Source organism: Hipposideros armiger, unplaced genomic scaffold, assembly GCF_001890085.2.
Source record: "Hipposideros armiger isolate ML-2016 unplaced genomic scaffold, ASM189008v1 scaffold_950, whole genome shotgun sequence".
Taxonomy (NCBI): domain Eukaryota; kingdom Metazoa; phylum Chordata; class Mammalia; order Chiroptera; family Hipposideridae; genus Hipposideros; species Hipposideros armiger.
The window spans coordinates 241,497-258,231 of NW_017732300.1; the positions used below are offsets into that span (position 1 = coordinate 241,497).

At 54.8% G+C, this 16,735-nt stretch overlaps 1 protein-coding gene across 1 annotated transcript in view; it reads right to left on the reverse strand.

The window, feature by feature from the left end:
- The window catches only part of QSOX1 (quiescin sulfhydryl oxidase 1), a 37,997-nt gene extending 24,311 nt beyond the window's left edge, over positions 1-13,686 (reverse strand). The window contains exons 1-2 of the mRNA XM_019630831.1: positions 13,335-13,686; positions 5,267-5,367 (exon numbers count right to left, since the gene is read on the reverse strand). Of these exons, the coding sequence (XP_019486376.1) occupies positions 5,267-5,367; positions 13,335-13,596 (363 nt within the window). The 5' untranslated portion in view covers positions 13,597-13,686. The remainder of the gene's footprint in view (positions 1-5,266; positions 5,368-13,334) is intronic.
- Between the last annotated feature and the right edge of the window lie 3,049 nt (positions 13,687-16,735).

Sequence of the window (16,735 nt, forward strand, 5' to 3'; positions counted from 1 at the left end):
CTGGCTGCCTGACACTGAGCAGGCCTTCGTGGCCGCCTGCACAGCCTTCCCCCCTGCCCTTCACTCCTCTCCTCTGTCCGCGGCCCTTGCCCTCTCCTGCACATCAGATCATGACACTCTTGTTTACATGGCCCTGAAAGGGTTGTCAAAACAGAGGCTCAGTCTGAGCTTTTGAATGAATGAGTGAATAAATGAGTGAAGGAACAGAGACCTACTGTTGTCTCCCTTGCTCATGTCATCTCCTTTGCCTAAATAATTTGCAATCTGATCCTTGTCTCAGGTCCTCACCTGTCCTAGACATCTGTTTCTTCCTGGTACCCTCCACACTGTAGGTGTCAGGGAAACCTGCACCCCGAGACTGAGTCACCCCTCCCCCAACCTGTTTCTCCACCCGTGTTCCTTGTCGCACCCAGTGACCTTCCTCCTCCCTGTCACCAGGCCAGCATCGTCCTCACCCACAGCCCCATCATCCAGCCAGTGGATAAATTCTGTGAATTTGACCTTTGTGACACGTCTTCAACCGTCCTCTAGACTAGATGCCTTGTCCAGACCAGGCCCAACCACCCATCCCCTGGCCTCCTGCAGCAGTCCCTACCTGTTCTCCCTTCATGCTCTCAGAAATTTTAATATGCTCCATCTTTTCATTTTCCAACCAACTTCCTCACTGCCACTTTTCTTGGTTATCTGAGGCACAGTTCTGGTCGGATCATGTCACTCCTCACGTCTCCTCCATGACTCCCCACTGCCAGCGAATAACGTCCAAGCTCACGGCATTCGAGGCCTTCCAGGATCTGACCCCAAACTCGCCTCCCACTGCCCTCCACTCCACACACTTCAGCTACAATGGACTTCAATCTGAACTTTCCACCCACCTCCCTGGCTGGGAGGGCAGGACTTGAACTTCTTCATCTCTGCCAGCCCCACAGTGCCTGGCCCAGAGGCTAGAACATGGAAGTACTCAAAAGACGCGTGTGCAGTTATACTGAGAATCTCTGCTCTTTGATCATCTTGGGCGTTCATGTAAAAATCACAGTACAACCTAGTCAGGGCACATTTTTGTCCTCTTGTTAAAATGCATTCGTATGAAGTCAGCTGTGGGGGGGGTGTGCCTTTCTCAAGGGAAACCAGCACACCGCCTTGGAAACGGGCGATTAAGACTTCTCCGGTTACTGCAGTAAGTGCAGTGAGTTTTCTTTTTTCCAGGAGTAGTCAGCACCTGGTCCCTTTCCTTTCCTCACTTTACACAGGAGCCTCTGCCTTCCCTAAGCACGGAGCCCCTGAGGACCTCTGCATCTCCCCAAAAGCAGGAGACCAGCGGGCATCAGGCAGATCTTTACCACCCTAACCAGGAGCGACTGCCTCCGGGGAGCAGATAAGACTGAACAGAAAGCACTTTCCAGTGGTGACCATGGATAGCACTGAAGCCAAGCTTCAGGAAAATGACCCAGTCTCCAAATACCTTCTGGTGAGCCCACGAGGATCCACTAGCTGACCCATTCCGACGCTGTGGCTGTCAGTGGAGGAGACGGCTCGGAGAGAGCAGGCGACTGTGAGAGGCGGCCCATCTCCTCTTTCCAGAGAGGTGCCAGAGCCATCTTTCTGAGTCCTGTCCCCCTCCCTGATGGGTCACCCTCTAGCAAGAGCCACATAAGGTAGTGGCCAGTCTCTGTACCCCCACAGGGGGTCCACATTCCCTGCCTCGAATTCAAGTCCCCGCCATTACTGGGTTCTCTCCTTCCTGAACTTGAGTCTCTGCTCCAGCCAGACCAGTCCTCTCAGCACACCACCCACTCTTCCCACACACAGCCTCTGCTCTCACCTCCTCCCCAGCCCACGCTGCTTTCCTCTCCTCGCCAAACCCCATCCGTCCTTCCACATCCAGCAGGAGTCCCGTCCCACACAAAATCCTCTCTGATGCACGAGGGAAAAGCTCAGGGAGCCCAGCAAACCTCCCAGCATCACTGGTGCAGGTCTCTCACTGCCTGTCAACTAGTAGACGGGCCCTGTGTCTGGGTGTGACCTCTCATGTTTCTGGCCATGTCTGACCTGTCTGGCCTGTCCCACAATGGTGAGCACAGTGCTGTGTACCCAGCAAACGTTCTCTCCGTAGCTGCTGAGGATGGACTGCCTTGAAGGCAGTGCCCACAGCGGTGACACAAGCCCCGTGGGGCAATGGGAAGGAAAACAACTAACATTCAGTGAATGCCAAGTAACTCCACACAGTGTCCCGGCACTTTCAGATGTCAGACCTCCTTTCACATTTGGCAATAATCCATGAGGTGGATGTTATCATCCCACTTTTACAGACAGGGAAACTGAGGCTGGGGCACTGTTAAGCGACTTCCCGAGTCACATACAGGAAGCAGCAGAGCCAGGATTTGAACCCGCATCAATTATCTCCTCAGAATCCTGCAGAGGAGATTTCTGTCCCCTCCCACCCCAAGGCTGCTGTTCCCTGTAAACCTGATCCCAACCAGGCCTTGGGTCACCAAGGGTGCTGGTCCATTACCTGCTGAGGAGCACCCCTGTGGCCCATGGCAAAGCCCTTTCCCCCAGAAGTCCCAGCCTTTAGGTCCCCAAGCACCACCCAGAACCTGGTACAAACCAGTCCTTCCTCTGCACTTTTGTTTTTTTCTCGCTGGGTTCCAGTTCCAGTCTGATGGGGACCTGACACTCTGATGGGGCCCGCCCTGCAGAGCAGGGTGTTTGCTCAACAGGCTGGGCTGGTGGAGGCTCCCTGTTTGCTCAGGGTGACAAAGGGCAGGAGGCCGCGGAAAGGGACACGATCTATGTCCCTGGGGGTGGCCAGACTCTGTGTGGGCCTGTCCCATCAAACCAGCAACACTCTCTCTTCCCCCTATTCAACACGTGTTCTCCTCTTAGAGCTCTCAGCCTTTATGGGTAGGAACAAGGACAGGCTCCCGTCCCCAGGGGGCAGCAGACAGGGTGACAGTCCTACTCTGGCCGGCTGGCAGCCAGGCCACGCTCTAGGGTCTGCTTTCAAGGGCATAGAGCCGCACTGCCCACAGGCACACGAGGTTCTCAACGGGCCAGAATCTCTGCAGATCTGGAACCTGAGTAGTCTTTTCCAAACACTAGAAGCAATTAGCAGTCAAATCAATTTCGTGAATCACAGCCAGTATTTTTTTCTAAATAAACAGAACAGAAAATATCAGTGTGTATAGCGCTTAGTAAGAATATTGTTTTATGAAGCTTCTGTTTTAGTGATAACAGACACAAACCGGCTTCTGGATTTCGCTGCACATGTACACTCCTTACTGCGGGTGCTCAGGGCCCGAGAGCAGAGACCCGCCAGCCGCTTGGACCATGTGGCCGTGCACACGAGTCCTCAGGATGGGGCACCCAGGGCTCTCCCTGCCGAAACTGACCTGCGGGCTCCCAGGGAGAGGCAGGGAGGTCACAACACCGGTTTCTGAGGCTCTTACGAAGTGGACAGGTGACTACTGGCCCGGCCCAACCAGGTGCTTCCCGTGGAGGCAAAGGAAGGTCAAGACCAGCTGAGGGCCCTCCCACAGCCAGCTGGGCAGTTACAGAGATGATTAATCCCCTGAGGCATTTGGGCTGCGTGTGCTGCGTGACTGGGGCAGGCACTGAGGAGCCCGGGCCACCCCCTTCCTTCTCACCCACTGAGCCCCAGCCTCTCCCAGGCGGAAACAGGAAGCCCTGGGTGGCAGGCCCCACAGAACCCCCATAGGATGTCCTGACCTGGCCATGGTACCAATGCCAGTCCCTTTCCCAGGGGCTGGGCAGTGGCCGAACCCCTGCGATGAGTCCCCACTGGGAGAAAAGCAGCAGCCTGGGAACTAGGACTCCGGAGGCCACAATGGCTTTCCCACAGCTTCGCACTCAGGGCTGCTGACCCTGGCTCAGCAAAAGGAGCAGACTGCTCCACCCTCCCCTGGAGAGTCATTGAAAATATGTTGTTACATATCTTGGGGCCAAGGATAGAGCAATGGCCCTGCCAGGGAGGTCTTTTCACTTGAAAGGGATGGTTTATAAGCAATGTCTCTGCTGCCACCTCTAAATGATATGGCAGGAGCTAGTGGCTCACCATGGTGCTCCCCGCCCGGACCAGCCTGGCCTCAGCTGACCCTGGGGCCTGGGCCCTGGCCCTAAGTGGTAACAGGAGAGTAAAAGGGAGCTCCCTTGGGCTGTGCAGACCCTGCACCCAGTAGGACTTGACTGGGCACGAGGAACAGTGAGGTCACATGGAGTTAAGAGCTGGACATTGGCGGAGGCTGGGGCCCGGTTTTCCACGCTCAAGGTTCTGCTTGGAACTTGAAGCACCTGAGCTCAGAGGGACTTTTCTCTGGGGACAATGTGTGGCCTTTCAGCTTTCAAGGCATTTCCTGATCATCGTCATTGGAAACTGCTTTTCTAGAAGCCGTTCTGGGGGAGGAGGCTATAGGCCGAGCCCTGGGGAGGGTGCTACATAGAACAGCACAGCCTTCTGCTCTGGGCTTTCCGAGGCCTCCTATTTAGAGCCTTGGAAGTTGTCCAGAAGTTAATTATGCTTTCGATGCCCCATGGTGGGCAGTTTGGCAGGTAAGGCCTTTGTTGCCTTTAGCCAGAGTTGTGGTGACAGTGCCCTCATGAGCTGGGTGTGCCACCTTCCGTGATGTGACGTGATGTGATGGGGATCCCTCCTACCTGAGGCACTCTAGCATTTTGACTGTGGGGTGAGGCTATCCTGACAGGTCGCTTCCGAACTACTCGGGTTCAAGGCACTTGCCTGATGAGGGTGAGTCCTGATGAGGGCTTGCCAGTGTCTCTGGGGTTCTTTCCTGGGGGACCACTGGGTCCCTGAGTCTGATCATGCCATGGACAGGCCAGAGCCTGAACCCTAGTTTTATAGGTTTTACAAGGTTTATATCAGATCGCTAAGGCTAGGAGGTCAGGAGGGAGAGGAATTGGGAAGAGTCCCCTGGGCGCTCTCAGCAGCCTAGGTGATGATCTCTTCAGCTGAAATCTGCCCATGCAACACACCCACACGCAGCCCCCTTCCCTTATAAACGGGAGAACTTGCCAGACCAAATGAACCCCTTTCTTCTCTGCCTCCCAAGTCACACCCCTTTCTGCCTCTACAACAGGTATCTCATTGAGCAAAGGGGCAGCGTTCCAGGGCTGGGACTTAAACAGATGCAGCCCAAGAGCATCAGAGAAGCCCACAGGGCTGGGCAGACCAGGGAAGCTCACGGCAGCTGGCCCCAGCCCCCAGGCCCCCCTGTCCGCTCCTGGCACACACCCTCACAGTCGGGAAGCCGAGGATGTTGAAGTCTCTGCAGACGGCGCTGTTGGTCTCGTCAGCACAGTCCAGGGCAGCGAGAGTCAGCGCCGGCCTCCAGTCTGAAAGGACAAAGAAACTCGGGTAAGGAAGAGGGGCTGGCACCTCTGCCTGCTCACCTCCCCCATGCACCACCCCACCCCTACCAACCCCCACCACACCTGCCCCCAAAGCTCTCATGAGAAAGGTGCCCCCTTCCTCAGAAAAGGACCTCTGACACAGGGTGGTCATTCTGCATTTAGCTCGTGCGTGGGACAGTTAAACAGCACAAGCAACGCTGTCCTATAATGGCATCTGTGTTCCCCCTTATTCTGTCAGGGGAGGGGCTGGAGGGGCTGAAGAGATGGGAGATGAGCCTGGCCCTCCAGGGAAAAGCCCTGATACTCCCTATGTTCCTGTGTCTTCTCAGAGGATCAGTTCCAGAGGGGTGGAGAACAGGCCTTTGGAGGTTTGGAATTCCTCAGGGACCCTCAGTGATGGCTTCTGCAGCCAGAGGTACTGGCAGTCAGCCCAGCGTGGAGGGTGGGACGTAGGGTATGGGGGACTGGCTCCCCAGCCAGAGATGGAAGCAGAAAATCCAGGGCAGGAAGGGCCGGCGCCCGAATCCAGGAGCCACAGGGAAAGAGCCCTGAGGCCAGGGTCTGGAGGGAGATTGACAGCTCCCAGCATCAGGCCCCAGGCTGCAAGTCCTCCCTCCCCTGTAACTTACTGGCAGAGAAAATAATGGCTCTGTGCTGAGCCACAGCCCAGGATCTGGGCAACAGAAAACAAACTCATCTACCAGACAGGCCTCCTGAGCTCTGACTCAAGGTCAAGGTGCCCCTTGGCTTACCCACCAAAGTTCCACGTTAATGGGAGGCTGCTCTAGCTGGAAGGCAAGATATACACGCATGAACCCACAGGAATGGTGAGGTGGCGACGGACCGGTGCCACGCCATGGGACACGGAGCACTCAAGGAGTTTGGACACAGGACAGACCAGCCCTGGGGACTCAGCATGGGCCTGGAGGGCAGGTGGAAATTGGATGGAACCTTGAGAGTCAGTCGAGTTGACAAGAACTGTGAGCAACTCGAGCGGAGAGGCAGCAGGCTGTGCGGGGCTCTGACAGAGACCAGATGACCAGAGAGGAGGCTCTGGCGGGAGGCAGGCAGAGGCCAGCGTGAGCGCCTGCCTGGAGGGATCTAGGCTGATCCCACAGCGCCCTGGAGCCACAGGCTTTTCTGGGCAGATGAGTGGAAGAGGGTGCCTGCCTGGTGGCATGCGAGCTCCACACTGGGCCCTACACCTCCCATGTGGAGCACAGACAGGGTGGGGGCGGAAGGCAGCCCACCCAGCACCCAGGAAGTACAGAGTACTAACAACTGAATAACATCCCCGAGAATCACGGCTTTGCCAAGGCCTCTTACCTCACCCTAAACCTGTTCCTTATGATGTTGGAAAAAAACCAATATTTCAGAAGGCATCAGAGCGCCCAAGATTGTATGCCCAGGAAGGAGTGTTACCCTTCCTTCCACAAGACAGATGCAGGAAGAGGTACACACCCCCCAGGCAACCCCTGTCCGTCCCTCAGAGGAAAGGCTTTGAGCAACTAAGCTAGTCCTTCTTGGGGTGACACAAGGGAGGGGCCTGGGACTGTGAGGCAGGCCTGACACACACCTCTCCCTCCTGGCCGCTCCTCCCGCCTCTTCCTTTCTTGCTGGCAATCCACTCTTGGCACTGAAGCCTCTGGAATCCTAGCCAGAGGGGGCGAGTGGGGTCGGAGGAGGGGAAGAGGGATAGGAAGTGGAAGGAAGTGTTTAGCACAGACAGGTGGGCCACACCCTGCCATGCCATTTCCCCAACTTCCCCAACCTCCCATCTCGCCAAACCCCTTTTGGGTTTGTGCCAGGCTCCCCTGGCACAAGGGCGGCAGTGTGAGCTTATCCAAGAATCTGCAAGCCGGCACGCATCCTTTGGCTTTAAATCTCACTTGCACAAACTGCGGCTGTGGCCAGGGTCTGCTCCATGCCAGGCTCAGGACAGCATCCCTCCATCCCGGACACTCTGCTCTACCCTGTCACCTGCACCCCCAGGGTTGGCACCACCTGGTGGGGGCAGAGTCGGGCAGTCTGTCCACACGGATCCACTAATCCCAACCAGCCTCCGAATCCTGTCCACCCTCCCTCCCACATCTCCTCACCCACGCTCGGTTCTTACCTCACCTCACCTCTAACCTACCTCCACGTCTACTCAGCTGGTGCAGGGTTTCTCAGGGCGGCTCCACTGCAGAGAACTGTGCTCCCTCACCAGCCTACTCAGCCTCCAAGTGATCCTTTCGATCTTTCCATCCAGGAAGAGCTGCCTGATAAGCCCAAGGCTCGGGTCCCTGCTTGTGTTTCTACCAACAATTACTCGCCTACCCACCCCTAAATGTCTTTTCGTTTCGGCACCCTCGCTGCCTGGCTTCTCCATTTTCCAGCACACAGCCGGTGCTCGGTGAGTGATGACTGAATTATACAGCTGACCCGGGCCAGGGGCTGGCTCTCAGCAGCGCCAGCTCTGGAACACCTGCTGTCAGGTCCAGGGAGGGAGGGTGGTTAACGCCAGCCACCTGCGAATGCAGGAGATAAGAGCTGCCCAGGTTTCGCCCTGGATCACAGGCAACAGCACCCAGGCCTCCTTCCCTGCCTGAGCCAGGCCCGGGAGAGGGTGGGACGCACAGGTCACCCCTACAGCCATCTGACACCCTCCAGGCTTGGCTCCTTGTCGTCTGTTATCTAAGGCTCCAGTCACGTTGTTCAGGGAGACCCACAGGAGAGGCCCAGCTGTCTCAGTGAGTCAGTTAGTCACAAGGGGAGGAGACGGGCAATCTCGCATCCTTTCACCAGTGATGGCCCCTGGCAGGGTGACCAAGGACCACAGGCCTCAACTGCTCCTCGCCTCTCCAGGAGCGCAGGCCACCACCCCTCGGGGCCAGTCAGTGCCTGCTGCCCAGTGGGGCACGAAGGCTCTGAAGGGACAGGAAGGGGACAGAAGAGAAAGCTTAGCGTTTAGTGAGCACCCAGGGGATGCGCCAGGTGATCTGTCTTCACCATGGTGGTGTCATTTCTGCACATTACAAATGAGGACAGGGACTGAGAGGCCTCTAAGTCGTCCAAGGGTTCCCAAGTTTATGTCACCAGGATCAGGACGCTACAATCACAGCCCTCCCCACGAGAGACAGAATGGTAGACACAGCTTTGTCTTCTGGTTCCATACCATTCTTGGTAATTCACGGACCCAGCTCTTACTTAGACACGATGAATTCCTACAGCCAGAGAGTTTATTGTGTGCCTTATGGATCTAATTTAATGCTCACAACTACCCTACGAGGAAAGTAAAGTGCTTATCTCAAGATCTGCTTTCCTCGACTGTAAAATAAAGATTAGAATACCATGCCCGAAGTGCACAACCAATCAATGGTGAGCCTGGAATCTGAACCCAGAATTTGAGCCTCCCTGCTAGTCTCCAGGGAGCCCAGGAGAGAACACAGAGCTGCTCTGTTGGCTTCCCAGCCAGGAGACTCAGGGAGGGTGGGGTGTTAGGAGCACAGGGTCACAGGAAAGTGATGCCTGGTGGTTCCCAGCCCCTTGCTCCTGGGCAGTCTTTGACCCCTTCTCTTTCTCCCTGATTCCCTTTACCGCCAAGAAACGGAGCCAGGGCCTCTTCCTACCTGTCCCATCCCCGGAGAGGGAGCGATGTGGAGGGGGAGGCTGGGGTCAGTCAGGTGCTGGCTGGGAGAGTCCTGACTGAGGAATAGTTCTCAGGAATATCAATGGCAATACCTTAATGAGCCACAGCGACATAAAGTTCTGGTTTGCACGAATCACTGTAGGCCTGGCTATTCATCACTCTAGGAACAGCACAGAGCTGGAGAGAGGACCCTTTTCTTGGTGCTTCCCGGGTGAGGCAAAGCGCACTGCTGTCGGAAGCAACCAGGTGAGAGAGGCCTTTTAAAGTGTCAGGTGACTTAGATACTACAACATGCGGGCCAAACACCAAAAGGATCAGCAGTATCAGTCCAGCCCTGTTCTTGGGGACAAAAATATTTCCTGGTGCAATTACTGCCCTTGGAGTCATTTCTCCACTAACGACAGAGTAAATGAGCAAATGGAGAGGGGAAGGATGGGGAGGCGAGAGTGTCCAGGAGGGCAGCTGTGGACTTTGGGGTGGTGGCTGAGGGGACACCCTGTGGTAAGGGGATGATGGGCTACTTCTAGAGTCACAGGCAGTGTCTTCGCCCCCACTCACAAGTTCAGGAAGGGGCACTGGACTTGCTCTATAACAAGTCACAAGACTTGCTATAACCGGCCAGAGCACCATGAGCTCCCCATGTCTCCTCTCTGAGCCTCAGTTTCCTCATGGGGCAAATGAGGGCCACGATGGATGGTCTCTCATGTCCTTTCCAGCCCTGACAACCGTGCAGGTGCTGGATGGCACATTTGGCAAGAAAAATGGCCAGGAGGCCTCTGGGTGTTAAGCAAGGCAGGCCATTATTAAGGCAGAAGCCAGACCCACCCAACCCACCAAGAGCCAGTCAGGTGGAGCGGTCAGAACCAGAGATCCGCCAAAATCTCCACGAGCTGTCCTGCTGCCGGGAGTTACCCAGGACTACGAGGTTACCACCTCGCCCCTCCCTCCACGCTACGGCCTGTGGGCAGTGAGGTCATGGGATGAACAAAATGCTTTCCTTACCCTTCACACCCTGACTCGACCCCAGGTCTGAGTCAAGAAGAACCACAGCACCGGCAGAAGGCTCGGTCACTCACATTCTCTCATGAGTCCTGTGAGGCTCATGCCATTGGCCTGCATGAGTGGTCAGTGGGCTCCCACCCTGTGCCAGGCTCTGCACTAGGCATCGCAGGGGTACAAGTAGGAAGGGTGGTCTATACCCTGGAAGAGGAAGGGAGGTAAACCGACACTGCTCATGGTTACTCACACATCCATGCCTTACAAATCACACCTCCATGCTTTCCCACCTGGCGGACCCTTCCTCCTCCACCTGCCCAGGCTCTGGAGAGTCAAAAAGAGCTGGATTCAAGGAGCTCCTTTGGAACCTGTATAATCTTGAGCAAGTTACTTGTCTGTAAAAAATTTAAAATAATAGATAATATCTATTGCTCAGATCTTTTCTATAAAGGTTATATATCTAGTAGCCTGTAAAGGCCCTGGGCAAAGTGCCTGGTATAAGGCAAGTGTATAATAAATAACTGCTTGAATGAAGGCCTTTGGTGACCAGATAGCCCTGTGACTTTCTGCTTCCCCGAATTCCTACAAGAAGAAATGCCTGAGCCAGTCCTTTGACCCTTTTCAAACACAGCTTCTTCCTGTTGCCAATTTTCCCGCTGTGTGTAGTAGCTCACTTCCCTCAACTGCAACGCTTTGCACACAGAGGTCACTCAACCAATATTTACTGACTGATTAGCAGGTGAAGAGTAATGAAGGTCTGAAACGAACCCAACCAATTTCCCAAACATACGGTGAGACAGTAAGAGCTGCTCTGGAATAGAAAGAGATGAGCCAGGTCCTTAGAAACAAGAGCTCTGCCCCATGGCAACCACTCTCCCAAAGAGCCTATTCACAAGTCACTGAAGAAATGAGCATAGCTGGTCAGATTAAACGCCGGAGGCCAGCTAGGCCGGGTTGCAAAATCTTCTCTCCCCCCATGGCCTTCCATTCTCTTGCTGCTCCTACCTAAGATACTTATACCATCGGCAGAGGGCAGGGGCCGTGCTCCTAGGGCCCAGGGTGGTGTGAGAACGGCCCTTTGCTGGCCCACAACCAAACTTCCTCAAGGAAACTCTGAACAGAGATGACGGGAGAGCAGCCTGGCTTCTCAGCAGAGCCACACCAGGAAACAGCCCCTTGGATTGGAGTGGGGCGGGTGGGCATTCGTCACCATGGCAGGCCCACACCAGATTCAGCCAGTGCCCTCCGAGGACGCGATCTTGCTTAGGGGGCTGACTTATCCCACCGCTCATGGGAGACCTCCAGTTTCCGCCTAAATCTGTCACCTCCCATTGACTATGGTTCATCTCCACAGACTTTTGTGCTTCCGTTTTCCTTTCTGAAGTTAAGTTTCGCTTTTTTTTTTTGGTGGGGAGGCGCGTGGGGTGGGGGACGAGACTGTCACTCCGTGCACTCGGGAGGAAAATATTCCTTTTGGAAGTGGCAACCTTCATCCAGGAGTAGGCTCGGTCGGTATCTGGCTGTTCGATTCAGTGGAAAACTCTGGGTTGCAAGAGGCCAAGCACATGAGTCAGCTGGAAGCTAAGCCTTCCCTCCAGCACTCTTAAGACATAAGAATCTCCTAGGTTGAGTCGATCTGCGGCCATTAAAGGCCTCTTATAGCCTCAAAGTGGAAAATCATCGCAGGATTTTCATGATGTTTAGGCCCACAAGGTCCCCTGAACACCTGATGTCCCCTTAGATGTTCCAATTTCATGTTCAACATTCTTCCTCCTTCCTGCCCTGACCAGAGATGTTGACATCACTGAAATAGTGTCAAGAGCTGCTGAGAAATGGCACATTCAGCTGATGGGGCCAGAAAGGCACGCAAACAAGTGTCTGTATGTAAATTGGAGGTAACATGGTTTATCAGTTTTGTTTAAAAATAACTTTCCAGGACCATGTGGCTAACAAGATGTATACATCTTTCCATCCAGCCACTCAAGGGGAGCTACTCAAGGGAAAAGGGCACCTGAGTTGAAAACGACCATCTACAAATGTGCTCTTCTACCACCAACAGTTGCGTTATAGAAATATCAGCTACACGGCAGGAGAACAATGGTTCCAGTTCGCCTCCCTCCAGAAAGAGGCCTATTTCCTAAGATGCCCACAGTCCTCACTCAGTGACCAGTTCAGATCAGGAGTTCTGCTGGGGCCCTAGCACCACAATCAGGAAGGACCTCCATTCAGAGGCAGCAAATCAGAAGCAAATCACGACCACCACTCCTGGCCCCCATACACACACCACCTGGGCTAGGCAGCTGTGTGACACTCCAGGGGTCTTTAAATTGTGGAAACTCTGAGATAACGTATGTCAAGCACTTAGGAAGGTGTCTGACATACAGGAAGCACTCAGTAAACATTCATTAATTACTATTATTACCAGTATGCCTCAGCTGTAAGTCGTAAGTTTTCAAAATGTTAACATTTCTGAAATACAAGTACACCTTTCAGTCACTACATTTAGTGGTCTTATCCCTCTACCCTTCAGGCAGTTAGTACATAAACGGTGTCTCACACAATTGATGGGTGAATCAAGGCAATACGGTTAGAGTGGTGAGGCCAGCGACCCGGAACACGGAGCAGGGGTCAGACACACACCAAGAGGCTGCCTTCAGTCAGGCCTCTGGGTTCAAGGGTTAAAACAGAAGGGCCTAAGAGGGTGCATGGACAAGGGGAGGAGAGAAGGATGTGGTCCAGAAGCTACGGAGCCTGAGGCAGCCGGTCGGGAGAGGCCTAGAACTGAGACAGGAAAACTCTGGCTCCAAGGTAAAGCTGAGAAACGGAGTCTCTGTACCCGCTGGGCCAACCCGCCTCTGGGGCTGAGTGTCAGTTCCTGTTCTCCCCAGCACTGATCCCACAGCGGCTGGGGAACCTGGCAAGGAGCCCACAGGGGTCCCTGAGCGACAGGGAGGGGACTGTCACAAGGCTGGGCTGGAGGAAGCCCTAAGGTGTCAGACGAGGAAGAACAAAGGAGACCCCGTCGCAGGGATGAGGGCGGGCGGTCGGCAGAGGTCCAACCGGGAAAGCAGAGCGGTCTGGGGGCCCAGGCCGCGGAACGCGGAGAGAAAAGGGGGAAAAGGCAGGGAGGGGCGGGAGCAAAAATGCAGCTGAGGGATGAAACTGGGGGAGGCGGGAGGGACAGAGAGGAAGAGGTGGGCGAGGGTGAGGGGCGGGGGACGCAGGCCGCGTGCGAGGGCCTCTCGGCCCGGCAGGTGGGTGAGGACGGTCGGTCCGGGTGGGGCGAGGGGCACGGGCTGCCCTCCTGCCCCTGGCTTCTCACCTTTGACGTCGTTGGCCAGCGCCTTCCACGTCGGGGCGAAGGCGATGCAGTGGCCGCACCAGGAGGCGAAGAACTCCACGGCCCAGGCGCTGCGGGAGCCCAGCACGGCGCCCCGCACGGTGTCCGCCTGCAGCAGCGTCAGCGGGTCGGAGGGCAAGTAGAGCGCCGAGCGCGGGGCCGCGCGAACCCCGGGCAGCGCCAGCAGCAGCAGCAGCAGCAGCGGCGACGGCGGCGGCCCCGAGCGGCGGCCGCACCACCCCATCCTCCGCGGCTGCGCCCACCACTGCGCACAAGTTTCGGATGAGTTGGTGGCGCGGTGGCGCCGCCGCACCTCCTGCCTCCGTCCGGAAGGCGGGGCCACGTGGCCACGCCCACGCAGGGCCCGCCCACCCCCGGCCTGGCGGTTTCCTCCCTTGCCCCGCCCACCGCGGCCCGGCACCGCCCGTTGTCCCGCCCCGCTGGCCAAGCCCTGGAGCCCCCACCCCCAAATGAAAGAAAAGGGGCGTTCGCGGGGCAGAGCCCCGGACCCGCGATCCGGTCTCTGCTTGGGACTTGGGGAGGTCGTTTGGCTTCTCACGGGCCCCGTATCCAAAGGAGAGGAAGGCCGTTGGAGTACATTGGACCAATGTTTTCCAGGAAATTTGGGGGGATCCCGCCAAGCACTAAGACGCTGTGAATTAGAAGCCGGTGGGAGAGAAGAGGGACGGGTGGTAGGACAGTCTCTGAGCCTTTGGTCACATGACCCCACAGGGATCAGATGTGCCCACACCCCCTGAGACCGTGACCATGTAAAGGAAACATTATTGGACGTCTCCCTTATCATGGACAACAAGCACCTTCGCCACCTTAGGCTGCCCTGGATTGGTGTGGCCTTTGCGGTGGAATCAGGATTCCTCAACACACAGGTGTGGCCACACTCATAAGGTTGTTGGGGCGAGTCCTCCAATTGGGGCTTCCGGCAGCCCAGGTTCCCCCACATCTAAATCTCCAGCATCCTCGCAGCCCCACATACTCACTTAAAAGCCCGTCTCACATGTAACCTGATAATTAATCTTGCATTCATGTCTACTAAGTTGTTTATGGTTCATTTTTCCTGGTCCCCTTTTGTAGCTCCAGTGCTAAGGGGAGAAGGCCCTCCTCACAGGGTTGTGGCAGATGATCTCTACCCTTTGTGTCTGCTGGGTTAGCCCACCTCACCAATAAGCCACGTGAGACTAGATTTGTTATTCGTTCAGCATTTATTGTGTGGTGTCTTTGTGCCAGGCACTGCTGTAGGTACTAAGAATTAAGGCAGTAAACAAAACCAAGACTCAGTAGTCATGGAACGAACCTGCTCGTGACGGAAATAGAGAGATGATACTTAAGTAAGTGTAGATCTGCTGGTGGCAAATACTGTGAAGAAATATACAACAGAAGAGAGTGACAGAAGAAGCGCTTTTCGTTTTAGACAGGGTTGTCAGGGCCGGGCGCACCCCGAATATTTCCAGGGCCCCAGTCAATAGTACAAATGGAGGCCCACATATCATATGTCTACATATTTAAAAATTATAAACCCAGTTAAGCTGTTACATAAAATTCCTATCCTTTCATCTTGACTAGGATACCTTCATAATAATCCAAGATGTGCACTGGATTGGGTGACTTAGGCGGTAACTGGTCCCTGGCCCTGGACCTCCCTACTACTCTTTGTACTCTGGCTTGTGCCGCACCTGTAACATCCTTGTCTGCACATCTGAGACCCACCCGCACCTCCTGCAAATAGCCACTCCTTCCCTCCTCAAGAGGATGGACCTTGGGGAAAAAAACTGATGCAGTCTCTGGAAGCTGGCCTGGTACTACCGGGGCAGTGAGTTCTAGGTTCTTGGGTACCATAGTATGATCTATGAAGGCGTGAGGTGCAGGAGCTTTGGGTGGGCGCTGCCCTTTGGCCCATGGGTTTCTTGCTCTGTGGAAAGGGGCATCACTGGAAGAGGGCCAGGGAGCTCAGAACCTCCGGCAGGGGCTCCTCTTTTCCCAGTCTGAAGGCAGTTCTAATGAGGCAGCATTTGAGCCAAAGACCCAAATGAAGCCTTGCAGCCTCGCAATCTGGAATAAGGACATTCCAGGGAGAGATTCGGAGGTTGGGGCTTTTGCTGCCTTCGCGTGTTTATATTCTCTGTGCCCAAAGTCTTGAACTGCATAAAGAAATTATGTGTTGACCAGTCGGAGTGTTAGGACCTCCCCAACCTCCCCAGACCTCTCCAGATTCTGAGTACTCCTCCCTGGGCATCAGCCCTGTGTAGCTTCTGCCACCCCCACTTCCCTCATTCCCAGCAGCCACTGGGAGCAGGCCTGGCAAGGGGTGATCAGGATAGATGGCCCCCTGGTAACCTTGGATTCCCGGGATTGGAAGTATTCCAGGGCTGGATCAGATGCCAGGAAAAGTCAAGTGCATTCAAATGTCTCCATTGTTGTAGTTATCTTCCCCAGGGACCTGGGACTTAAGGAGACAACGTGTGCTTAACATGCAGACCTGGGAAAGACACCCCAGATGGTACACAAAGATTTGTTTGTTCATATATCTGTTGTAGAGGGTCAGAAGTGGAAAAGAATACAAACTCTTTGACTAGAGTAGAGAAAGTTCCTTGGCAATAGGGCCAAAGAAAATAAGACTGAGCGTTGTAAACTCTGGGGCTTCAATATCTCAGAACAGAGATTTTCAACTTTTTAAAGTCTTGGAAGCCTTTGTTCCAAGGAAGCTTAAACAGATAAAGGCAAGCTGAAGGGTGTGACCCACTTTCTGTGATCTTTGGGGCTTCCTGGGAACCCCAGGGATCCTCAGGCCACCATCTGAAAATGACTGGTCTAGGACTGAGAGCAGAAAACACAAGAATCGCAACATGTCCTGCTTGCCCTTCCAGAAGCTTCCTGGGATGAAAGGTGGCAGAGAAGGAAATCTACTTGGGAATGGGGTATAGAGGGGGAAGGGGTGCTGAGGAAAGCATTGAAAGTGGGGCAACTTAGGCACCCCAACTCAGGTCACCTGTCCCCCTTCCCTACATACAAGCTATCGTCAAGTGAGCCAAGATGGCTCAAAAAATCATACTGTTAGCTAATACTTTGTACCAGCTGTTCCAAGCACGTACAGACATTACTCATTTAATCTTCACACCGACTCTATGAGGTTGATGGTATTATCATCCCATTTTCACAGATGAGGAGACTGAGGTAGAAGGAGCCCTGTTGACTTTTCCCACTTGTGTGACTCACTCCTGTGTTATGCGTGAATAACAGAGGGAGTTCGGGAGCCTGTCCACCAAAAAATGAGATAGATGGGGAGAGGAATGCAGCTGATACACAAGTGCAGATAATTATGGTGAGCAACAGAAGAGTGTTTGGTAAAACGTCATCCGGTAGCAGAG